This window comes from Ornithorhynchus anatinus, chromosome 5 (assembly GCF_004115215.2).
Source record: "Ornithorhynchus anatinus isolate Pmale09 chromosome 5, mOrnAna1.pri.v4, whole genome shotgun sequence".
Classification (NCBI taxonomy): domain Eukaryota; kingdom Metazoa; phylum Chordata; class Mammalia; order Monotremata; family Ornithorhynchidae; genus Ornithorhynchus; species Ornithorhynchus anatinus.
This window is the reverse complement of record NC_041732.1, coordinates 57,380,150-57,406,150: the sequence shown is the minus strand read 5'-3', so window position 1 is coordinate 57,406,150 and position 26,001 is coordinate 57,380,150. Positions and strand designations below refer to the sequence as shown.

Genomic DNA, 26,001 nt, shown 5'->3' with positions numbered 1-26,001 from the left:
GGTGGAGGGACCAGCCTAGGGCGGCGGAAGACTATGAGCCCGTTACTGAGCAGGGATTGTCTCTATCTGTTGCCGAATTGCACATTCCAAGCGCTTAGTACAGTGCTCTGCACATAGTAAGCGCTCAATAAATACTATTGATTGAATGAATGAATGAATGAATCAATCAATCAATGAAGATATAGCAAAGAGGAAGGAGGGGTCCAGACCAGGGGGGCTGTGGTCGGACAGGTTAGCTCCCCAACAGAAGCTTATGAGAAACAGCATGGTGTAGTGGATAGAGCACGGGTTTGGGAGTCAGAAGATCATGGGTTCTAATCCAGGCTCTGCCGCTGGTCTGCTGTGTGACCTTGGGCAAGTCACTTCACTTCTCTATGCCTCTGTTCCTTCTTGTGTAAAATGAGTATTGAGACTATGAGCCTCACATGGGACAGGGACTACGTCCAACCCGATTTGCTTGTATCCACCCCTGTGCTTAGTACAGTGCCAGGCATACAGTGCCAGGCACATGGTAGGCACTTAACAAATACTGCAATTATTATTAATAGAGCCCCCCACAGAAGAAGCAGGAAAACCCAATCCAAGTCCAAAGGGGGTGGGGAAAAGATTACTTAGTACAGCGCTCAGCACACAGTAAGCACTTAATAAATACCATTGCTACTACTACTGCTAAAATTCCCCCCATCCCACCAATCTGTTCTTAGAACCAGCCTGAACGCCCCAACCTGCTCAGCTGTTCCTTCTGGATGGGTGAGGGAACAGATTCCCTGGGGATCTCCTTCAGCCCAAGAGACTTATCTTTTTTGGAACCAGCATGGGATGGGACTCTCAGCTCCCTTTTCTGATAGTGGCCTAGGAGCAAGAGCACGCGCCTGGAAGTCAGAGGACATGGGTACTAATCCTGACTCTGCAACTTGTTCACTGAGTGACCTTGGGCAAATCACTTCACTTCTCAGGACCTCAGTTACTTCATCTGTAAAATAAGAATTAAAACTATGAGCCCATTTTGAGACAGGGACTGTGTCCAACCTGATTACTTTGTATCTACCCCAGTGATTAGAACAGTGCTTGGCACATAGTAAGTGCTTAAAAAATACTATTATTATTATTCCAGTGCTTAGAAAAGTGCTTGGTACATAGTAAGCGCTTAACAGGAACCATAGTTATTATTATTATGTTCACTCTCAGTAGAGTCCAGGGGGAAGACAGGAGAGGGTACGAATATCCCTTGACTAGAAACTCAGCCCTGATGAACAGGAGGTGGTTTATCTAGGGTGCTGTTATCCAGAGTATTGACTGGCCAAGGTGTGGATTTTCTAGGATGTGGTCTACCGAAGGTGTGGATTTTCCAGGGTGTGGACTTTCTAGGGTGTGGACTTTCTAGGGTGTGGACTGTCCACTGTGTAGACCATCTGAACTCTCTGAGACTGCCTACTGAGTAAACCACCTGAACCCTGAGAAGCAGCGTGTCTAGTGGATAGAGTACTGGCTTATTAAGCAATGAGGTAGATATAAACTAATCAGTGCTTCCAGTGCCTAGTACAGTGCCCAGTGCTTAGTACAGTACCTGGCACATAGCTAAGCACTTAACAAATACCATCATTAATCAGGTTGAACACAGCCCATGTCCCACAGGGGGCTCACAATCAATACCCATTTTACAGATGAAGTAAATGAGGCACAGAGAAGTTAAATGACTTGCCCAAAGTCACACAGGAGATAATCAATCATATTTATTGAGCATTTACTGTGTGCAGGGCACTGTATGAGAAACAGTATAGCTTAGTGGAAAGAGCACCGGCTTAGGAGTCAGAGGTCATAGGTTCTAATGTGACTTTGATGTGTGACTTTGGGCAAGTCACTTAACTTTTCTTTGCCTCAGTTACCTCATCTGTAAAATGGGGATTTAAACTGTGAGCCCCACACTGGACAACCTGATTACCTTATATCTGCCCAATGTTTAGAGCAGTGCTTGGCATATTATTATCACTAAGTATTTGTAATATAATAATAACATAATATAATGTAATATAGATACATTCCCTGCCCACAATGAGCTTTCAGTGTAGAGGGGGAGACAGACATTAATATAAATAAATACATTATGGATATATATATAAGTGATGTGGGGGTGGGGAATGAATACAGGGAGCAAGTCAGGGTGGTGCAGATGGGAATGGTAAAAGAGGAAATAAGGGCTTAGTCAGGGAAGAGTTCTTGAAGGACATGTGCCTTCAATAAGGCTTTAAAGGTGGGGAGAGTAATTTTCTGTCAGATATAAAATGGGTGGGCAATCCAGGCCAGTGGCAGGATGTGGGTGAGAGGTCATCAGTGAGATAGATGAGATTGAGGTACAGTGAGTGGCTTGGCATTAGAGGAGCAAAGTGTGTGAGCTGGGTGGGAATGACAGAGTAGCGAGATGAGGTTGGAGGGAGCATGGTGATTGAATACTTTAAAGATGATATTATGGAGTTTCTGTTTGATGCAGATGTGGGTGGGCAACCACTGGAGGTTCTTGAGGAATAGGGAAATATGGCTGAAATGTTTTTTGTAGAAAAATGAAAGTTAAGTATGGACAAGTAGTGTAGCCAGTATTAGAACCAAAGTCCTCTGTCTCTCAGGCCCATGTTCTATCCACTAGACCACACTGCTTGCACTGTGAGCCCCATGAGGGACAGGGACTGTAACCAACCTAATTATCTTGTGTCTACCTCAGTGCTCGATACAGTGTTTGCCACACAGTAAGTGCTTCACAAATACCACATTATTCTTATTACCTCCATGACTCCATTCTGCTGCCTGGATGATGTTAACAGAACATGAATCTGCATACATCTCCCCCCACCTCAAAAACCTCCAGAAGTTGCCCACCCATTCCTCTGTGCATCAAGAAAAATAAGTGACTCTTGACTTTAAGGCATTCAATCAGTGTTCTCAGTGTTCTCTCCCCTTTATTTATCCACTCTCTTCTCCTACCACACCCCAGGTAGCAATCATCATTCTTCTCAAGATAACATGCCTAATAACAATGCCTAATTCTCATGTCTCTTGCCACCAACTTCTTGTCCACATTCTTTTTGTTGTTGTTGTTGAGGGGGTGGCATTTATTTAGTGATTACTATGTGTCAAGCACTGTTCTAAGTGCTGGGGTAGATACAAGTTTATCAGGTTGGACTAAGTCCATGTCTCACATGGGGCTCACAGTCTAAGAGGGAGGAGGATTTAATTCCCATTTTACAGTTGAAGGATACTGGAGGCACAGAGAAGAGACTTGCCCAAGATAACATGACAAGCAGTTGGCAGAGTTAGAATTAGAACCCAGTTCCTCTGACTCCCAAGCCCATGCTCTTTCCACTAGGCTACGCTGCTTCATTTTCCTCTTCCTGGAACTCCCTCCCCTTTCAAATCCAACGGACCACAGCCATCCCTATCTTCAAATACCTCCTGAAATCCCATCTGCTCCAGGAGAACTTCTCCAGTTAAATTCTCATCTCCCCAGGTTACATTCCTTCCAACTGCTTCTTCAGCACTTCTGAATCACCTGCACACTTGTGTATTCAAAACCTCTTGTAGCACTTATGTACATATCTTGCATAGTCTGTCCCTTAAGCACTAACACACAAATCTATTTTTGTACCTTATATATTCTCTAGACTATAAACTCACTGTGGGCAGAGAGCGTGTCTGCCAACTCAGTTTTATTGTACTCTCCCAAGGACTTAGTACAGTGTTCTGTGCATAGTAAGTGCTCAATAAATGACATTGATGATATACAAAACCATATACATAACCCCATTTTCTCTTCCTCCTACCTGTAATCTATTTTAGTTTTGTTCTCCCCCACTAGATTGTAAACTCCACGAGGTCGGGAACTTTATGTACTAGGGAAGCAGCATGGCCTAGTCGATAGAGCATGGGGCTGGGAGTTAAAAGTGTCTGGGTTCTAATCCCAGCTTTGCCACTGTCTACTGTGTGACACTGGGCAAATCATTTCACTTCTCTGTGCCTCAGTTACTTCATCTGTAAAATGGGGATTAAGACTGTGAATCCAATGTGGGACAGGGACTGCGTCCCACCCAATTATCTTGTATCTACCCCAGTGTTTAGTACAATGCCTGGAGCATAGTGCTTAACATGTACCACATTATTGTTGTTATTACTAAGCTCCTCAAGAGCAGGGATCGTGTCTACCTATTCTACTGCACTCTTTCAAGTGCTTAATATGGTGCTCTGCATACTGTAGGTTCTCAATAAATACCACTGACTGATTGATTATCTGTGGTTTTCCATTATCCAAGCTCTCCATGCTCGCCATGCCTGTGAGTAGCCCAAAATGGTTGAGCAATTTAGGCTTCCAGCTATGAAAATGCCACCCTAGGGAGCCCATCTCTGAGCCAGCTCCTTCTCCCCACCCCAGAAGGCCAGCCTCAGGCCGGGCCTCCCCAGCTCCTGGCATCGTGGCTCAGTGGAAAGAGCATGGGCTTTGGAGTCAGGGCTCATGAGTTCGAATCCCAGCTCTGCCACTTGTCGGCTGTGTGACTGTGGGCGAGTCACTTCACTTCTCTGGGCCTCAGTTCCCTCATCTGTAAAATGGGGATTAAGACTGTGAGCCCCACGTGGGACAACCCGATCCCCCTATGTCTACCCCGGCGCTTAGAACAGTGCTCGGCACATAGTAAGCGCTTAACAAATACCAACATTATTATCTCACACCAATCCTGAGGCTATGCTGTCTCTGCCCCTCCCATGGGCATCATTTGATTCTGGGGGCGGTAACGCAACCCAGGAGGCTTCTGGTTAAATCCCACATATCAGGGTTGGTCGGACCAGTTGGATCTCCTCAATCAGTCACATTCATTCATTCAGTCAGTCATATTTATTGAGTGCTTACTGTGTGCAGTGCCCTGTACTAAGTGCTTGGTAGAGTACAGTATAAGAATATAACAGACCCATTCCCTGCTCACAGCAAGCAATCATTCAGCAGTATGAATGGAGCGCTTACTCCTGCTCAGGGAAACTGTGGTAGCCATGGAGGCCCCGCCAGGGGGCCAGTCAACCCCCCAGATTGGCCCTCTCTTTCCATAGCCTGGGAGGGGCTCCACTTGGCCTAGGACCTAGGGCTGCCTCTCTCCTCTCCACCTCCCCTCCATCCCTCCTCTAAGTGCTCTCAATCTTGGATGGCTACTGGGGAAACCATGATTGACTGGCACATGAGGTCCTTGTTTAGAAGCCGGCCTGTCGATAACACTCCCAGAGCCCCCAAGAGCAGGGCTGGAGTGGAAGGGGCCTGGACCTGGGAATCAGAAGACTCAGCTGCTTATCGGCCATTTGACCTTGGGCAAATCACTTCTTTGTACTTCAATTCCCTCATCTGCAAAATGGCAATTCAATACCCATTCTCCTTCCTACTTAGATTGTGAGCCCCACTAAGGAACTTGATGATCTTGTATCTATCCCAGAGTTTAGTACAGTGTTTGGTACACAGTAAGTGCTTAACATATACCATTATTGCTATTATTATTATTATCATTAAGGGGAGTGGCCTAGGGCTGGGCCCCAGATTGCCACCTATAATGACTAAGGTTTTACTATGTGTCAAGCTTTGTACTAAGCACTGGAGAAGGTACAAGTTCGATAACAGTAGTCCCTGTTCCACATGACACTCACAAACCCCATTTCAAGTGTGTGAGTTCGTTATGGGCAGGAATGTATCTGTTTGTTGTTATACTGAACTCTCCCAAGACATTAGTATAGTGCTTTGCACAGCATAAGCGCTCAATAAATACGATTGAATTTCCTCTGTAAGCACAGGGCCCAAGCACATACTCACTCCCTCTCTCTCACTCGCTCCTGATTAGCCCCAGCTCATGGCCCTCCCCACCGTGTCACACCCCCTGCACCCAGGTCCCTTACGCCACCCCGCACCGCACAGCACTGCAACATACCACCCAGGGCTGCAGAGAAGAGAAAGAACAATGGAGCACTGACTGTTGGGGGAAGGGGGACGAGCCAGGCCCAGGGAGCCGTTTCCTCCTGCGTTGGCTCCTGCGGGCACAGCCCGGACCAGTTCTGCGCTTTCTCGTGCCCAGATGCCTGGGGCCGGCCCAGCGGGCACCAGGCCGCCCCACTCCTCTGGCCAAGGACAGAGCCCCTTTGTTCTCCTCCAAGGTGGGGAGCCAGGATGGGAGAGGGGAAGTGTGCCCGGCCTGGGGAGGACTGGCACAGGAGATGCCCAGCCCCAGGTATTTGGAGGTTTCCCTGCCCACCCCAGGGCAGGGCCTCTGAATGCCTCCGGTCGGGGTCCTGGAGGCCAACCTCCCCCTCCCACTCTTCCACTTCCCAAAGGAAAGGTTACTCTACCTTGATCTTTCAGCATCTCTGGGGTCCCCACGGGAAGCCTAGGAGGGGAAAGACGGCTCAGCCCACCTTAAGTCAAGCAAGTCAGATGGTCAGCTCAAGCCCCTGGGTCTTAATAAAGTGAGCAGAGAGCAAATGAAATCAGGCCTCAGACAATCGAGCATGGGCACAGAAATTCAAGCCAAGCCGATTTGGGCTGCTACCACGCTGCTGCTTTTCATTCATTCAATAGTATTTACTGAGCACTTACTATGTGCAAAGCACTATATTTATTAAGTGCTTGGAATGTACAATTCGGCGACAGATAGAGACAATCCCTGCCCACTGATGGGCTTACAGTCTAATCGGGGGAGACAGACAGACAAAAACAATAACAATAAATAGAATCAAGGGGATGTACACCTCATTAACAAAATAAATAGGGTAATAAGAATATATACAAATCCTTTCAGCCTTGTGGGAACTGGTTCATCAGACCTCTGAGCCACCAGGTCTCCAGCCTGGCCTGTAGCCTGGACGTTCAGCTTGGGAGGCTCAGTAACCCAGGGCTGCCACTGGTTGCTGAGGGAAGGTGAGCTCTCCCTATGGGAGTGCCAGAGTTAAGGGAGGCCAGCCAGAAGCGGAGGCAGTTGACCAGAGGAGACCAGGAAGTCTAAAGAGAAGAAATTCAGTCCTCAAATCCGACTGCCAACTCGAAGTTGGGCAAAAAAGTCTCAGCAGCTCTCCCAGTAGGATTCTGACATTCTCCCACCCCCCAGTCCAAGGAAGCAGCAGCTCTCTCTGGAGACTCAGTTTCCAGGAGATCCTGGGATGGCAGGGGTAGGGGGGGTCCCCAGAAAGCATGGAGTCCAGGGCGCTGCCCCCCACTGGCTCCACCCTAGGGACCACCCTAAATGGGGGAAATGGAGAAGGGAGGAAGCCCCCTCCTCCTCCCTTCTTCCTAGATCTACCTGCTGCAAATGAGCCCTGGCCTGGTAGGCTGCTCTTTGTGAGAGGAAAGGAGAACCCTACCACAGGGTTGGGGCCTGGTTGGAAAATGCACCTGAAATGGAGGGAGGGGGAAGACCAAGTGAAGGAATGAGGAGGAGGAGCTATCTGTAGGGAGAGAGAGCCACTCAGGCTGGAAGAGAAAGGGGTGCAACACTCATTCCCTCTGGGGGTGGCATAATAACTATCATTTCTACCAGGGCCATGGGGCTGCTGCTGCTCTGAGGTTTCTCTGTCCCCTCACCTCACCTCACCCTAAATCACCTTGCACCTTCCTACCTCACCTCACTACTCTCCTACTACAACCCAGCCCACACACTTCACTCCTTTCATTCACTTATTCATTCAGTCGGGTTTTTTTGAGGGCTCACTCTTTGCAGAACACTGTACTAGGGGCTTGGGAAAATATAATTCAACTTAAAGATTCATATTCCCTGCCCACATCGAGCTTACAGTCTAGGGAGGGAGACAGACATCAATATAAATAAAAGTTACAAATATGTGCATAAGTGCTATGAGGCTGGCTTTCAGGAAGAGAAAAGGGAGCAAGTCAGGGCATTGCAGAAGGGAGTGGGAGATGAGGAAAAGTGGGGCTTAGTCTGGCAAGACGTCTTGGAGGAGATATGCCTTCAATAAGACTTTAAAGGCTCAATTGCCAACCTTCTCACTGTACCTTCTTTCTGCCTGTCTCTCTGCCGACCTCTCCCCCACATCCTGCCACTGGCCTGGAATGCCTTCCCTCTTCATATCCAACAGACGATCACTCTCCCCACCTTCAAAGCCTTATTGAAGGCTTATCTCCTCCAAGAGGCCTTCCCTGACTAAGCCCTCCTTTCCTCTTCTCTGGCTCCCTTCTGCACTGCCTTAACTTGCTCCCTTTTTTCAACCCCCCCACCGCTAGAGTGCATGTACATATCTGTAATTATATTTATTTATGCTAACCTCTGTCTATCCCTCTCCTTGTGAGCCAGGAATTTGTCTGTTACATTGTTATATTGTACTCTCCCAAAAGCTTAGTGCAGTGCTCTGCACACAATAAGCACTCAATAAATATAATTAACTGACTGACTAATTGATTAAATTGACTGACTCTGGGATGTCAGGCTAGGATTTGGCTGGGCTGGGGATGGAGATGGCACGGAGGGCCCCAGAGCCTTGCCTCAAGGGAACTGTCTCCCAGATGTGGGGAGAAGGTAAGGGGCTGGGAGACACTTAGCTGGGGTTTCCTGTGGAGGGAAGGGGAAAGAAGACCTTAACCGGGACGCTGGGAAAGGCAGGACGGAACAGTCCCCGGTGCCTGTTATTTATCTGGCTTGATAGCCCACCAAGCAACTAAGCAGAGCCCCGGTTTTTCCCTGGGAAAGGCCTCCGCCACCATCCCACCAAGCAACTAAGCAGAGCCCCGGTTTTTCCCTGAGAAAGGCCTCCACACCATCCCACCCCCACAGGAAGCTGGCTCCATCCCCCTAAGCAGGGACCCAGGAGACACACACTCTTTTCTGGACCCCCGCCACAGCGGAGAGGAGAACAGGAGATGGAGTGGCAGGGAAACACAGATGGCAGGGAAGCCAAACCAGCGGGTCTCCTTGGGGATGAGCGAGGATGGCAGGAGGAGGGAAGGCACACTGCAGAGTAGACCTGAAGTGCCCTTGGCCGCCGGCTATCCCAGAGCAAGGCAAAGACCCTCCCCTGCGCCGGCAAATCACTACAAGGTCGGGGGGTCCCTTCCTCAGCCTGTAGAGAGACAAAGAGAAGCCCCGCCCACCGCTGGCCGACTCCTTGCTGAGCTCTTGTTGGGCAACATGTGCCTGTGGGCAGGGGGCGGGGACCAAGGAGCAAGGGCCAGGGGTAGGGCTGGGGGAGCCATCTATTCCTGGCAGGAGTCCATTGCCCCCGATAGCTGGTGGGGGGAGCAGGGACTAGGAATGTTAATTGGGGCTCAAACGTGACACCCCCCACCCTCTTAGGGCCCCAGCCTTTCTCACACAGGGTGTGAAGACCCTTAACCCAGACAGGGAGGTTCGGGCCACCTGAACCTGGCTCCATCTTTTGGGCCCCATTCCACTTGGTGACAGGGCAGGGGGATGGGACCGTCTGGTGGAGACCAGTCTAGCCTCGTGCCAAGTGTAAGGGAGCCAGGTAGAGGGTCCCTCCCTCTCTGCTGCAAGCTCAATATGTCCATGAGGGTGTGGACCCTCATTCATTCATTCGTAATAATTGAGTGCTTACTGGGTGCAGAGGGAATCAAGGAAGGCTTCCTGGAGAAGGAGTACTTAAACTGGACTTACAGGCGGGAAGGGGCCACAGTACATGTGCCCTTGTGGGTGGGATAGAGGCCCAAATATTCCAGCCTTGTACCTTGTGCAAGGGGGCCAGCCAGGACCACTGACCAGGCATTCCCCTTCCCCAATTTTTTTTCTTTTAATGGCATTTGTTAAGTGCTTACTATGTGCCACACACTATACTAAGTGCTGGAGTAGATACAATACAACAACAACCAGACACACTCCCCACCCGCAGCGAGCTTACCCTCCTTGATGTCCACACCTTCCTTGGGGCCCTTCCTCCTCAACCCTTCCCCCTGGGATCCTGGGAGCACCTCCCCAGGGAAGTGAGGGAGCCAGGATTAGAACCGAGGTCCTCTGACTCCTAAAACCGTTCAGTGTATCCTGACTAGAGTACTCTCTCAGATTCTTCTACTGTCTTCCTGCCTTGAGTCTCTCCCTTCTCCATTCCAAATGTCACCTTCCTGCTGGGATTTTTCTAAAATGTTGTTACTGCACCTATCCTTCCCTCAAAAACCTCTGATGGTCATTTCTCAACGTATCAGTCAGAAACCCCTGACCACTGGCTTTCAGAAGCAGCACGGCCTAGTGGATAAAACATGGATCTGGGGATTAGAAGGACCTGGGTTCTAATCCCGGCTCCACCACTTGTCTGCTGCGTGATCTTGGGCAAGTCACTTCACTTATCTGGGCCTCACTTACCTCATCTGTAAAATGGGGATTAAGACTGTGAGCCCCATTTGGGACATAGACTGTGTTCAAGTTGATTAACTTGTATCTACCCCAGGACTTAGTACAGTGCTTGGCACATAGTAAGTGCTTAACAAATGCCATTAAAAGAAAAAAAAGTGGAGGGAGGGGAATGCCTGGTGAGCAGTGTCAGCCGGCCCCCTTGCACCAGGTGCAAGGCTGGGATATTCGGGCTTTTGTCCCTCCTGATTTGCAGATGTACTGTGGCCCCTCCACTTAAGTCCAGTTTAAGTTTTCCTTCTCCTGGAAGCCTTCCTTGATTCTCTCTCTCTTCCCACCACCACTCTCACCTCTGCAGCCCCACCTCGGGCCCAACTGGGCCATCCTGGACTATACATACTCTGGGGGGCAGCAGCAGGGTCCCAGCAGAAGGAGGGCCCAGGACCCAACCCATGACTGCAGGACACTAGAGCCCCCAAGTCCCTCTCTGCTTCTGTTTTGGAGATGGGGAAACTGAGGCCGAGAGGGGACCTGAGGCAGATTTAAGGCCCCCCTAAGATGAGGAGCAGAGGTAGGAAAGGGGTTTATGTGTTCCCTTCTGCCCTATTACTCCCCACCGTCCTCCCTCTGGCCTGGAATGTCCTCCCTCCTCAAATCTGACAGATGGTTATTCTCCCCCTCTTCAAAGCCTTACTGAATGCACATCTCCTCCAAGAAGCCATACCTGATTAAGCCCTCCTTTCCTCTTCTCCCACTTCCTTCTGCGTCACCCTGAGTTGCTCCCTTTATTCATCCTCCCTTACAGCCCCAAAACACTTCTGTACATATCTGTAACTTTATTGATTTGTATTGATATCTGTTAGTCAAGAAATACGCAGAAGATTAATGTTAGGAATACTTGCTATGACGAGCCTGGAAAAAGTAATGAAATATGCTGATGTAACAAATGCCACAAAAATACAAATTGTCTACTCTCTGGTGTTTCCAATGACAATGTATGGATCCGAAAGCTAGACAGTGAAAAAACAGGATAGGAAGAACATCGATTCTTTTGAAATGTGGTGTTGGAGAAGGATTTGTGAATACCATGAACTGTCTGAAAAATGAACAAATGGATTTTGGAGCAAATTAAACCTAAGTGGTCTTTAAAGGCCAAATGACTCGATTTAGATTAGCATATTTTGGACATATAATCAGGAGGACTAATTCTCTGTAGAAGACACTGATGCTAGGAAAAGTCCAGGGAAAACTTGGAAGAGGTTGACCAGCAGCTAGATGGATAGAAACTGCAAAAACGATAACAGAAAACTGTTAGCACAGCTCGGGATTATGGCAGAAGGCAGGACATTCTGGGGAAAATATATGAATGAAACTTTATGAATCGCAAATGACTCGAAGGCACTTGATAATAATTGATGTCCCTGATTCCCTGGAGAGAAGGAAGGCAGGGGATGGGGATATGGGGGAGAGGGGGCAGGGTCTGCACTAGTATGACCCAGTTTAGAGTGAGGTGAGCTATAGTACTGGAGGCAGGAAACAGACAATTAAATAGAACTTCCTGTGGCCCCAGCTGCAGATGGAAATTTTGCCCCAGGAGGGAGAGGAGAGAACTGGGATTGAAGAGTGGGGATTGTGGGGTCGCCTGGCTAAGCAAATCAGGGAGTTTCTAGGAGTCATCTCATCCTAGACTGGATAGAGCAAGGGCCTGGAAGTTAGAAGGTCATGGATTCTAATCCCAGCTCTGCCACTTGTCTGCTGTGTGACCTTGGGCAACTCACTTCATTTCTCTGTGCCTCAGTTATCTGATCTGTAAAATGGGGATTGAGAATGTGAGCCCCATGTCAGGCAGGGACTATGTTCAACCCGATTTGCTTTATATCCACCCCAGCGTTTAGTACAGTGTCTGGCACATAGTAAGTGCTTAACAAATACCATAATTATGATTATTATTTTCCATCTCCCTGAAGTCAAACCTGCACTAAATGCATCCCTGAGATTAGGTCAGAAATTTAGGATTTTTCAGTGGGAATTGGTGGTTTTGGCTTTCCATTCAGCCTGATCCCCCTTTACCTCCAAATACTGGAAGTAAAGCTCCCCCTCCCCCAGATGACTCAGGGCCCCAGAACCTGGCAAGAGAACATCCCTGCTGGAGACAGATATTGGGGGAGGAAGCTGCCTCTGCCCAAGGGGTGACCCAGTACCCACAGTCAATCAGTGGTGTTTATTCAATGGTGTTTACTCCCTGTCTAGATTGTAAACTCATTGTGGTCAGGGAATTGTCTGTTTACTTTTGTGTGGTACTCTGCCAAACTTTTAGTATGGAGCTCTGCACACAGTAAGTGCTCAGTAAATACAATTGAATGAATGAATGAACCAATCTGTGGTATCTATTCATGTCTGTCTCCCTCTCTGGACTGTAAACTCATTATGGACAGGGAACAAGTCTGCTTATTTTCTTGAATTGTACTCTCCCAAGTGCTTAATGATGATATTTGTTAAGTGCTTACTATGTGCCAAGCAATGTTCTAAGCGCTGGGGGCTGGGGGGGATAAAAGGTGATCAGGCTGTCCCACGTGGGGCTCACAGTCTTAATCCCCATTTTACAGATGAAGTAACTGAGGCACAGAGAAGTTAAGTGACTTGTCCAAAGTCACAGAGCAGACAAGTGGTGGAGTCAGGATTAGAACCCATGATTTCTGACTCCTAAGCCCTTGCTCTTTCCACTGAGCCACGCTGCTTCGCTATACATAGATTGTCTCTATCTGTTGCTGAATTGTACATTCCAAGCACTTAGAACAGTGCTCTGCACATAGTAAGCGCTCAATAAATACTATTGAATGAATGAATGAATGAATAGTAAACATTCAATAAATACCACTGATTGACTGATTGATCTATTGAGCCCTTACTATGGACAGAGCACTTTAATAAGCATTTGGGAGAGTATAATACACCAGAGTTGGCAGATACAATCCCTGCAACAAACTTTATTCTGGAAAAGAAGCTTATTGAGCATTTACTGCGTGACCCTCTTCTAGACTTTAAGTTCGATGTGAGCAGGGAACATGTTTACCAACTCTGTTATATAAGTACTTTCTCAAGTGCTTCACAGTGATTTTCACACAGTAAGCGCTCAATAAATATGATTAATTGATTGCAGAGCACTGAACTAAGAGCTTGGGACAGTAGAGAAGCAGCATGGAATACTGGATAGACCCTGAGCCTGAGAATCAGGTGGTCGTGGGTTCTAATCCTAGGTCTGCCACTTGTCTGCTCTCTGCCCTTAGTTAATTTCTTGTCCCTGTGCCACAGTTACCTCATCTGTAAAACGGGGATTGAGTCTGTGAGCCCCACATGGGACAGAGACTGTGTCCAACTCGATTGGCTTGTACCCACCCCAGTACAGTGCCTGGCACAAAGTAGGTGCTTAACAAATGCCATTATTATCATTTATTGTTATTATTACAATACAATAGAATTGGTAGACAAGATCCTTAGACTAGGGATATTATTGGAAGGATCCCCAACAGCTGTGCTCTGTTGCCTGCAAGACGGGAGGAAAGGAGCATTCTTGGCAGCAGGAGAGGTTTAAGCTGGGTAAGAGGAAGGACTTTCCTATCTTTCTTTGAGGTAGACAGATATTAAAGAGCTCCAAGTCAGAAACACCTGATTTGGAGGGTGTGTGGGGTCTCAGAGACCTACGGTAAGCCTAGAGGTCCAACTTGGGGCTCTGGGGCTCCCAGTGCCCCCATAGCTGACAAGCAGGGGACACCAGCCCACATTGCCCCCACATTTGGCAACCGGAGGGCACTAGCCCCTACTGTCTCCATGGAGCTGTCACCCGTGGTTACGGGGGGAATGGGTGACCCGGGAAGTAACAGAGACTTCTTCTTAAAGAACAGGACAGTCCCCTCGGTCTGGGTTGGTTAGTGGAGCTTGGTTAGAGGCAGGGACCTGAACAGATGACTCCCGGGGGGGGGGGGGGGGGGGGCACTGTTGCCACCTGGGAGTCTTGGAATTAATCTCTGGGGCCTCTGGCCCAACTGTGAAACAGAACTGATCATGCAGATCCAGCTCACAGTACATGAGTGTGTGTGTGTGTGTGCGTGTGTGTGTGTGCGCGCCCGCGCGCGCATATACACGTACTTGGGAGGTCAGGAACAGGAGACAGTGGGAAGGGCAAGCTTTGGACTTGCAGGGAAGCTCCACAGGGTGACAGGAGGAGCTAAAAGGGGAAGGACCAGGGGATCGGGGGTGGGGGCACCAGGTAACGGAAAGCAAACCGTGGTGCCAGGCTGGGACTGCCCCAGTGCTGAGAGTTCTAGGTCACACTGAGACTTTCCATCCCGCTTCCGGGGCCCTCCAGTGGGTGTTCATCCTGGTACCTTTGGAGCCTTCTTTGGGGAGCTGGGGAGGGAACAAGGCAGGGAGGAGTCATGGGACATGGTCTAAGCCACCCCATTCCTGGCCCTGCCCTCTCCCCACCCTGAGCAGAGTCCAAAATGGGAGGGAGTCTTCCAGAGTTGCCACCGACTGGGTAGGCTCTGGGTCCTTCCCAGCTCCTGTTTGCCAGCTCCCCAATCTTTCCACACCCCACCATCTCACTGCTCCCCACCACCTTGGGAAGATTCATTCATTCATTCATTCATTCAATAGTATTTATTGAGCGCTTAGTATGTGCAGAGCACTGTACTAAGTGCTTGAAATGTATAATTCAGCAACAGATAGAGAGAATCCCTGCCCAGTGACAGGCTCGCAGTCTAAAAGGGGGAGACAGACAGCAAAGCAAAACAGAACAAAACAAAAACAAGACAACATCATCAAGATAAATAGAATCAAGGAGATGTACACCTCATTAACAAAATAAATTGGGTAATAAATAATATATACAAATGAGCACAGTGCTGAGGGGAGAGAAGAGCAGAAGTTGGGGGTGGTGGGAGGGGGATGAGAGGTTCGGGATTGGGCCAGTCGGAGCTCTTCCCTCCGGGGTTTAAAGTATTGTGAGGGGATACTAGCCTGCTTTGTGCAGGTCCACTCTATTCCTCTCTCAGCTCAGCTTGGTGGAGGGATGACTTCTCCGCTCCTGCACCCATATCTCCCATGCCCCCATCACCACCCCTGCCTTGCCTGCTTATTAGACCCACTCAGGGCACCCTGAGAAGAAGCAGCACGGAGAGGCCAGGGAGGAAGGAGGCCAACCTATGGCTCACCTGCCTTTCTTGCTCCACAGTCAAGGGCCCTCTGTCAGGGATCTGCAGATTCTGGTTCTTCTCACTCCTGCAGAATTGTGCCCTCTGTGACATCAGTCGACCGCATTTATTGAGTGTTTACTGTTTGCAGAGCACTGTCCTAAGTGCTTGGGAAAGTGTAATATAACAATATAAAAGACACGTTCCCTGCCCACAACAAGCTACCCCCCCTCCTGGAGGAGCAGGGCCAAGGGCCTTGACTTTGCCATCACTGTAGTTGGCACCACCACCCTTCCTGTCTTACAAGCCCCTTAACCTTGGTATTATCCTTGACTCCTCACTGTCATTCAACCCACATATTCAGTCCATCACCAAATCCTTTCAGTCCCACCTTGACAACATTTCTAAAATTCTCCCTTTCCTCTCTGTCCAAGCTGCTACCACATTAATACAATCACTTCTCCTATCCTACCTGGATTACTGCATTAGTCTCTTTGCTGTCCTCCTCAGCCTCCAGCCTCTCCCCACCCCAGCCAATACTTCACTCTGCTTCCTGGATCATTTTTCTACAAAAAATTTCAGGACATGTAACCTCCCTCCTCAAAAAACTCCAGTGGTTCCACATTCACCTCCTTATCAAACAAAAACTCCTCACCATTAGCTTTAAAGCACTTCACCACTTTGCCCTCTCCTCCCTCATCTCGCTTCTCTCCTACACCCCATTCTGCACACTTTGTTTCTCTAGTGCTAACCTTCTCGCCTGTCTCACCATCACCATCCCTGGCGACCCTTAGCCCACAGCCTGCCTCTGGCCTGGAAGGCCAGACCTCCTCAAATCTGCCAGACACTTACTCTCCCCACCCTTCAAAGCCTTATTGAAGGCACAACTTCTCCAAGAGGCCTTCCCAGACTAAGCCCCACTTTTTTTCATCTCCCACTCCCTTCTGCATCACACTGACTTGCTCCTTTTGCTCTTCCCCTCTCCTAGCCCCACAGTACTTATGTACATATCTGTAATTTTATGGATTTGTATTGATGTCTATCTCCCCCCTCCCCCGAGCTCGTTGTAGGTAGGGAATTTGACTGTTTATGGTTGTATTGTACTTTACCAAGCTTTCTCTTGGGGCACCCCCCCCCCCGACCCCCCCACAGACTTCCTGGCCAAGAGGATGTGAGCTCAGCAGGGAGGGAGAGGGGCTGGGGGTGCCGGCATACTTATGTTAAGGGTCAGGGAGAGTGTCTCCGGCACCCAGTCCATATTAAACTATATGAGATCCGCACCAGCCCCACCTCAGAAATAGGCCAGTTTCCAGCCCTTTCATTTATTCATTCATTCAATCAATCAATCATTCTATCATATCTATTGAACGCTTATTGTCTGAGCACGTTGTGGGCAGGGAATGTGTTTGATCTTATATTGTACTCTCCCAAGCGCTTAGTACAGTGCTTTCCTCACCGTAAGCACTCAATAAATACAATTGAAAAAATGAACCCCACTTGATCCCCCTGACCCAGCAAAGAAAACCCTGCTGGGGATGTGTGGCCAGATCAGGATGAGGGTGGGGCATCGCAGGTAGGGAGCATGGCCTAAGAGGGAGATGATGATGATAATAATAATAATAATAATGGAATTTGTTAAGCGCTTACTATGTGCCAAGCACTGTTCTAAGCACTGGGTGTGATTACCCCAGGTAATCATACAAGGTAATGAGGTTGTCCCCCTGTGGGGCTCACAATCTTAATCCCTAATTAACAGATGAGGTAACTGAGGCACAGAGAAGTGGAGTGACTTCCCCAAAGTCACAGAGCAGACAAGTGGCGGAGTCGGGATTAGAAACCACGGCTTCTGACTCCCACGTCTGGGATCTTTCCACTAAACCACGCTGGAGATGGGAGGGGAGCCGCGGGTGGGGGCGTGGCCTGGGGGTGGGGCGGGGCGCCGTTTATGGGGCGTGGCTTGGTGTGCAGGGGCGGGGAGCCACGGGTAGGAGGCGGGGCCTGAGATAAAGGGGCGGGGCCTGTGATTGGGGGGCGGTGCCTAACCGATAGGGGCGGGGCCCGTCTGATAGGGGGTGATCTGCGTGGCAGGGGCGGGGCCCGGCCAGTAGGGGGCGTGGCCTGGCCGACAGGGGCGTCGAGGATAGGAGGCGTGGCCTGAGCTATAGGGGGCGTGGCCAGTCGGATGTGGGCGTGGCCTGAGACGGGGCGTGGCCTGAGGGACCGTGAAGGGTCCCTACCGATAGGGGGCGTGGTCTGATCTGGAGGGGCGTGGCCCGGCTGGTAATAATAATAACGTTGGTATTTGTTCAGCGCTTACTATGTGCAGAGCACTGTTCTAAGCGCTGGGGTAGATACCGGGTAATCAGGTTGTCTCACGTGAGGCTCACAGTTATTCCCCATTTTCCAGAGGAGGTAACTGAGGCCCAGAGAAGTGAAGTGACTCGCCCACAGTCACACAGCTGACAAGTGGCAGAGGCGGGAGTCGAACCCATGACCTCTGACTCCCAAGCCCGGGCTCTTGCCACTGAGCCACGCTGCTTCCCCACAGACTAATAATAATAATAATGTTGGTATTTGTTAAAGCGCTTACTAGGTGCAGAGCACTGTTCTAAGCGCTGGGGTAGACACAGGGGAATCAGGTTGTCCCACGTGGGGCTCACCGTCTTAATCCCCATTTTACAGATGAGGAAACTGAGGCACAGAGAAGTGAAGTGATTAACCCACAGTCCCACACTACAGACCACGCTGCGGGGGGCGTGGTCTGAGCGGGAGGGGCGGTGTCATGTGAGCGGGGCGTGGTCAGATCGGAGGGGCGGGGCCTGAGCGGCAGGGGGTGGGGGCGGATATAGGCGGTGCCGGGGGCCAGGAGCCCACGGTGGCGCGGCGGGCGCGCAGCGGAGCTGGGCTTGTCCTTGTCCCTCCCGCCGCCTCCCCCAGCAACCACCAGCAGTAGCAGCAACAGCTCCGCTGGTCCCGTGTCCGTGGAGCATGGGCTGGGGGTCGGGCCCGCGCTGTCCGGCCTGCAGCCTCCTCCTCCTCCCTCCGGCGCCGCTGCTGCTGCTGCTGCAGGTGTGTGCGGCCCGGGGTCTTTGTTCCGGGGCCTGAGGCCGAGCCCCCTCCCCAGCCCGGGAGGGAGGGATGGGGGGGCAACTGGGGTCGGGTCTTTTCGGGTCTTTCCCCCCCCACCACCGAGAGCGGGAGGCGCCGCCTGTGCATTTAGGGGAGGGGGGCTTGCGGCTGCTCGGCTTGTCTTGTCTCACTGCCTCCCGTCCTTCCAGGTGGGGCTCAGCAGGTCGGAGACCGGCTGCGGCCGGACGGAACAGTAAGTTTTTCCTCCCCGGGGGGGTGGATCCAGGCGGGACCCCCACCCCCGCAGCCTCGTGGCCTGGGACGGTCTCTGGCCCTTTCTTCCCGATGGTATCCGTAGTGGACTCCTCCCCTTCCTTCTAATCATTGTCTTTACTACTCCTACACGCCCCCAACCCTCTTTGGGTCTACTCTGGGCGGGGAATGCACGGTTGGTGGGAGGGGGGCACTTTGGGGGTCGAGCATCGCCCTCCGTCCCCCCGACCCTATTCTGGATGGTCCCTGGAACCCCCAGCCCCCTCCACCCTCCCTGACTCCTCCCCAAGCACTCAACCATAATAATTTTGGTATTTGCTAAGCGCCTATTGGGGGGCGGGCACTGTACTAAGCGCTGGGGTGGAGACGAGCAAATGGCGTTGGACAGAGTTCCCGATCCCACGTGGGGCTCTCAGTCTCAATCCGCGTTTTACAGATGAGGGAACTGGGGCGCAGAGAAGTGAAAGGACTTGCCCAAGGTCACACAGCAGAAAAGAGGTGGAGTGGGACTAGAACCCGGGTCCTCCTGATTCCCAGGCCCGGGCTCCAGCCACAATAGGGTGGGCTCCAACCTGAGGGACCGAGAACGGGCCGGGGGCCTTGGCCCCTTCAGGGCTGACAAGCCCCCGAAGCCAGCGTCAAAGCCAGCCGCCATCCCCAGTGCCCCCCACCCCCCGGGCCTGGGAGTCAAGATGACCTGGGTTCTAATCCCCACTCCATCACTTGTCAGCTGTGTGACCTTGGACAAGTCGATTCACTTCTCTGGGCCTCAATTCCCTCATCTGGGAAATGGGAATTAAGACTGTGAGCCCCATGTGGGACAAGGATTGTGTCCAACCCAATTAGCTTGTATCTACCCCAGCACTTAGTACGATCCTGGCACAAAGCCCTTAACAAATACCATCGTTATTTTTAAAACTGACCATCCTCAGGCCGCAGGGGGCCTCACCACCCCCGGGGGCCTCGCCGACCCTCTCTTCCTCCTTCCAGGTGCCCCCCAAGCACCAGCTGGACCAACCTGTGGTACGTCTGGTAAGTCGGAAGTAGTTTCCTTGGCATGGGGGCTGTGTGTGGTTTGCTGCCCCTACCCAGGACCGGGGTGGTTAGACTGGTTTGCCCAGGGAGAGCCCTGGCCCCAGAGAAGTGAGGTGGGAGAGCAGACCGGTGACAGACAACCGGGCTGGCCCTGGGACGCTCATCTGGGTGTGTGTGGGCACATGGGCACAGGAAGGCATCTCCCTCCCCCGTGTTCCTGGTCCCTGAGCAGTACTGTTCCTTCAGCTTCCTCACCACACCTCCCTGGGCTCCCAGCCTAGGCAGCTGCCCCCAGGAAGGGTCCCGCTTCCACCGTTCATCTCAATGCCAGGATGCTGGTGGGCTGTGATCCGCCTGCTGTCCAACTCCTCTTAGCTCGCCACCTCCGACTGTGCCCCGCCGGCCGGGCGTGCAGTGGAAAGACAAGAACTGAGGTGGCTGCGGCTCCGCCATCTTTCCACTCTCTTGCTCACGTCCATTGGCTGACTGAGCAGAGCAGATCCATGCACAAAACCTGCCCTATCCCAGAAGCCAACAGACAGCAAATTGGTCCTGTCTAATTCCTTGCTCCTTGCTGCCTTCTGGATCCCAGCAAGTTTTGTATGTACTTCCACTTGAGGGCATGGCTGGATCTTCATTAGCCCATTTTGGGCCCCAGGGGCGGGGCAGGGGGGAGGTGGAGCTCTTGAGTGGCCGTCACCAGAGTTTATTTGTCGAAGGGGCAGTGTAGGGGGTACAACTTGTCCAGCATGGGGAGTTACTGATAGGTTTGCCTGCCTATCCCTAGAATCAAATGGTTCTAGTACCTATGCGGGTCAGGGGCAGGGGAGCTGGACACGCTCATATAATCCTCCCCTCCACCCCCTGGTCAGATGCCCGCAGCGCAGTTGGGTTTTGTGGGGGTGCGGTTGGGCAGCACCCAGGAGTGCCACTAGTACTGTTTGGGGTGGAGAACTGACCCTTGCTCAAGGATCCAGGGGATTTCAAGTTGAGACAGTAACATTATGGTCTTGGGGTGGAGGCAAGAGGGGAGGAACTGTCACCAGCCCCCAGGCTGAAGAACCTTTCCTCCTTTCAGACTGCCGGCAGTGGCCATGCCAGTGAGGCCTGGGCAGGGTGAAGCAGGAAGCCAGGTCTTTGAGCCCCCCAGCTGCAAGGGAGGGAGGGTCACGGCATGAGGCTGCTTTCAGCCACTGACCTCAAAGCCCCATTTTATCAAGTCAGGAAGGAGTCCCAATCATGATCCTCCCCTAATTCCCCTGTCCCTTCAGGCCCAGGAGAGTGGTGTAATTCCTCGAGTTTCGAGTGGCAGCTTTCAACAGCAACTGCACCGGCAGCTTATTTGGGGACAAGACTCTCGGCCTCTCTCTCTCTTGGAATAAGATTTCTATGCCAAGGGTGGGTGTTGGGGGGAGGGGGGAACCCTGACTCTCTGGGCCCCCCACAGGCTCATCCTGCTGACGGTCTTCCTGCTGCTGCTCTGTGGCATCACCGCCAGTTGCATCAAGTTCTGCTGCCGGAAGAAGCGGCCTCCAGCACAGGCCTTCCCGCGACGCCCCTACGACCTGACGGTCATTGCCCTCGACAACGACAGCACCATCCACAGCACTGTCACCTGTGAGTGCCCGGGACCCTGGGTTGGGAAGGGCGGAGGCTGGGAGGCCCACTCCAGGGAACAGAAACTCCTCACCACTGACTTTAAAGCAGTCAATCACCTTACCCCCTCCTACCTCACCTTGCTACTCTCCTACTTCAACCCACCCCGCACACTTTACTCCTCTAATGCCAGTCTTCTCACTGTACCTTGATCGCATCTGTCTTGCCACCTACCTCTCGCCCATGTTCTGCCTCTGGCCTGGAATGCCCTCCCTCCTCAATCCAACAGACAATTACTCCCTTTCTCCCCCCCCAAAGCCTTATTGAAAGCACATCTCCTCCAAGAGGCCTTCCCCGACTAAAACCTCTTTTCCTTCAACTCCTTTCTGCATCACCCTTACTCCCACTCCCACACTCCCAGCCCCACAGCGCTTATGTACATATCTGTCTCCCCCTCTAGACTGTAAGCTTGTTGAGGGCAGGAAATGTGTCTGTTGTGCTTTCTCAATCACTTAATACAGTGCTCTGCACACAGTAAGGGCTCAGTGAATACGATTGACTGACAGGGCTCCTCTGGCTACTGGCCAGCAGGGCTGGGGGAGCTTCGCTTAAGTCTCTAGCGGCAATTGGGTGGAAGATGGCCTGACTCCTGGCTGTAATAACAATAATAATAATGTTGGTATTTGTTAAGCACTTACTATGTGCAGAGCACTGTTCTAAGCGCTGGGGTAGATACAGGGTAATCAGGTTGTCCCACAGTTAATCCCCATTTTACAGATGAGAGAAATGAGGCACAGAGAAGTTAAGTGACTTGCCCACAGTCACACAGCTGACAAGTGGCAGATCCGGGATTCGAACCTTAACAGCCAGCACTGGGCTGGGAGCACAGAGCCAAGATTCAGGTCGCAGAGGGCCCAAGACATATTTTTATATTATATTTCCTGATCTTGGCTCCACCATTTGTCTATCATTTGTCCTTGGGTAAGTCACTTAACTTTCCTGTGCCTCAGTTTCTTCATCTGTATAATGGAGATTAAGATGTGAGCCCCATGTGGGACTTGGACTGTCTACCCTGATTAGCTTGTATCTAACTCAGCACTTAATAAAGTGCCTGGCTCATAGTAAGTTCTAAACTAATAAGATTTAAAAAAAAAAAAAAAAGTGACATCAGCCTCTGAGTCTAACCTGGTGTGGTCCCCCACGGGAGCAGTAGTATGTTGGGAGGTAATCATGGACTGGTTACTGAACTGGACATCCCCCTTCATGGTTGAGGATGGACCATCTAACACTACTGACTCACCCCCAGTAACCCAGCATGGACTGCCCAACACCTGTAGTCAAGGGCCTGGGAGTCAGAAGATCAGGGGTTCTAATTCCGACTCTGCCACTTGTCTGCTGTGTGACCTTGGGCAAGTTGCTTCACTTCTCTGAACCTCAATTACCTCATCTGAAAAATGGGGATTGAGACTGGGAGCCCCATGGGAGACAGGGGCTGGGTCCATCCTGATTTGCTTGTATCCACCTCAGCACTTAGTACAATGCCTGGCACATAATGAGTGCTTAACAAATACCACAGCTAATATTATTATTCTGCCCACCCCCACCAGTGACCCAGCACAAGTTGTCCAACACCCCTGACTCTCCCCCAGTGACCCAGCATGGACCATCCAACACCCCTGCCTCTCCTTCACTGACTCAGCTTGGACTGTCAGACACCCCAGATTCCCCTAATAATAATAATAATGTTGGTATTTGTTAAGTGCTTACTATGTGCAGAGCACTGTTCTAAGCGCTGGGGGAGATACAGGGTAATCAGGTTGTCCCACGTGAGGCTCACAGTTAATCCCCATTTTACAGATGAGGTAACTGAGGCACAGAGAAGTTAAGTGACTTGCCCACAGTCACACAGCAGACAAGTGGCAGAGCCGGGAGTCGAACTCATGACCTCTGACTCCGAAGCCCAGGCCCTTTCCACTGAGCCACGCTGCTTCTCCCCTCTCCCCTCAATGTCACCTGAGGAGGAAGTGTTTCCTTGTGTCTGCCCTATTGGAGCTGACCACGTTCCAGAATGCCTCACCCTGGGGTAGGGGGATTTGGGGACACAACTATCCACGCCTTGGGTTTATGAGGAATCTGGGGGAGGCAACCTTGAGTGGCCTGATGCTCTGCTCTGGCCCCTCCCCAGCTTATAGCTCACTGCAGTACCCTCTGGCCCCACCACTGCCGCTGCCGTTCGCCGAGCTGGATCGAGGCCCCGTTTCCCCCCCGGCCTACAGCCTCTACGCGCTGGAGCTGCCTCCCTCCTACGACGAGGCCATCAAGATGGCGAAGCCTGACTTTGGTGCCCTGCCCCCGCACAAGCTGAGCCCTGGCCCCTCAGAGCCAGGCCTGGGCCAAGGTCCATCCCCCGACCCCATGCCCCCTGACCCCCAGCCCAGCCAGCCCTAGCTTCTCCCTCCACTTGGGCCAAGGGTGGCGGACAGAGCCAGGCCCGCACTGCGGTAAGCAGGGTTGGGGAGCGAAGGGGGGGACCACCGTGGCCAGCCCCCCCGCCCCAGCTCAGTGTCGGAGCAGGAATGCGCCTCGGCCGGCGCCGTGACCTTCCGTCCCACCTGTGCCGGGATCGGGTGACAGAAGAAGCACAAGCATTTTAAAAATAACCCGGCGGAGGCTGCGGCAAACACAGAAGAGGAATCGAATTCTGAACTCTGAGGAAAGCGGCGTGAGCGAGGGGGTGGCGGGGAGCGGGCACTGGTGCGCAGGGGCTGGTAGCTCGGCCCAGCCTCTGACTCTACCCTAGAAGCAAAGATGGGCAGCCCCGGCTGCAGGGCCGAGAACAGCGCTGACCACAGTGCTGAGCGCGGCCCCAGACCAGGGGGACACAGCATCGGGCCTGGACCATGACGGGCGGAGGAAGGCTTGGGAGAATGGAGGGAGGAGACTTAAGGCACCAGATGACTGTACCCCTTCCCCGGGGAAAAACCCCCTGCCCCTCCATTCAACCTCCAAGCAACAATGATCTACCCATCAGCTTAGGGGGAGGGTGGGAGGATTCCTGCTCCCCTTGTAGCTAGTGGTGGTCCAGGGCAGGGAGGGGGTGCTGCACTGGAAGGAGGGTTTGGGACTGGGGGCTGACTGAGTTGTTTCTGCTACTAGGCCAAGGAGCTTTCCTGAGAGAGGCGAGGGTACCTGCAACTTCTGATTTTACTCGTACCCACCTGTTTGGCTTAAGGGACGGGGTGGGCTGGTCCCATCCCTGGAAGGAAGGAGAAGAGTGATTTTTTTTTTTAATTGTATTTTATTTTCCCCTTTCCCCTCACCCCACAGGAACTGCTCAAAGAGAGGGGGCAGAGCTCCCACTTACAGGATCTGTTGTAGAATAAAAAAATTAAAACCTGTTCTGTGAAAGAACAAACATTGAACCTGTCTTTGCCTAAGGCAGTGGTGTTCCTTGAAACTCTAGTTGCTCACTCTGCTCTGAGGAGTGAGTCTCACCTGTGTGGCTATTAATTCATTCACTTGCATTTATTGAGCACTTTGTACAGAACACTGTACTAAGTGCTTGGGAGAGTACCCCACGCCCCCAGCCCCCATTTGCCTGGGACTAACCTGCTCCCTGTCCTGCTGATGGGCTGACCCTCTTGCTCACCTGTCAATCATGAGAATAGGGAGGGCCCTATGCCAGCCCAGCAGCAGCCGAGCCCCCTCCCCTCAGCTGTCAATCTTGAGAGCAGAGAGCATCCTAGCCCCCGTGGTGGAGGTGACCTGCCCTGTATGCAGCAGCTGAGTGACCCTGTCCAGTCTGCCCTGGCCTGCCCAGAACAGCAGCAGCCTAGCAGCTGTCAATCATGAGATCTGGGAGGGGCCTGCCCTCTGTGAGGCAGCTCAGCACCCCCTCCTCTCCTGCTCCCTCAGCCTGCCCTTGCCCTTTCTAGAACAGCAGCAGCCCGGCCTAACTCCCTACAGCTGTCTTCCTGGGGAGGGGTGAGAGAGAGTACTTGGCTTTAGGGAGAGGCTGCTGGCAACAGTTCTCCCCGCTCCACCCCTCACCTTTCACCCAGTGGCTTGGGCTTGCCCCCACCTCTCTGCTGGAGGGGGAGGGGGGCACCCGGGCTTCCTGGAGCCCCAGGGCTAGAAGAACCTGCCCTCCCTTCCTCGGGCACTGGCAGCCTCCCATCAGAGCAGGTGTGGTGCCAACTTGGAGGCCTGGTGCCAGGAAAGCTCCAGTCATGCCTGCAGCTCAGTTGGGCTCCTGATCGGGCAAGGTGCCACCTCTTGCAGCTCCCAGCTCTAATTTAGGGCAGAGTCTCCTGATTCCCTCTGGTGGGGGTCTGTCTTCTGTTCTGGAAACTGCCTGGCTGGTTGGGAACGGAAGGGGGCCAGCGGAGGGACCCCCAGACAGGAGAAGAGGAGAGCAAGGAAAACCCTAAACCTTGGGGCAAGGATTAAGGGGTCACCTGAGTCTTCAAGGAGAAAAGCAGCAACATGTTTTAGTCCATGCTGCTTCTAATGGATAA

General features: G+C 51.9%; 1 protein-coding gene across 1 annotated transcript; it reads left to right on the top strand.

The window, feature by feature from the left end:
• Nucleotides 1-18,386: 18,386 nt before the first annotated feature.
• On the top strand, nucleotides 18,387-24,911 carry TMEM52 (transmembrane protein 52). The gene is made up of 5 exons (XM_029064570.2): nucleotides 18,387-18,580; nucleotides 18,790-18,833; nucleotides 19,844-19,885; nucleotides 21,336-21,505; nucleotides 23,670-24,911. The coding sequence occupies exons 1-5, from the start codon at nucleotides 18,500-18,502 to the stop codon at nucleotides 23,930-23,932; spliced, it is 600 nt and encodes a 199-aa protein (XP_028920403.1). The 5' UTR covers nucleotides 18,387-18,499; the 3' UTR covers nucleotides 23,933-24,911.
• The last annotated feature ends 1,090 nt before the right edge of the window (nucleotides 24,912-26,001 follow it).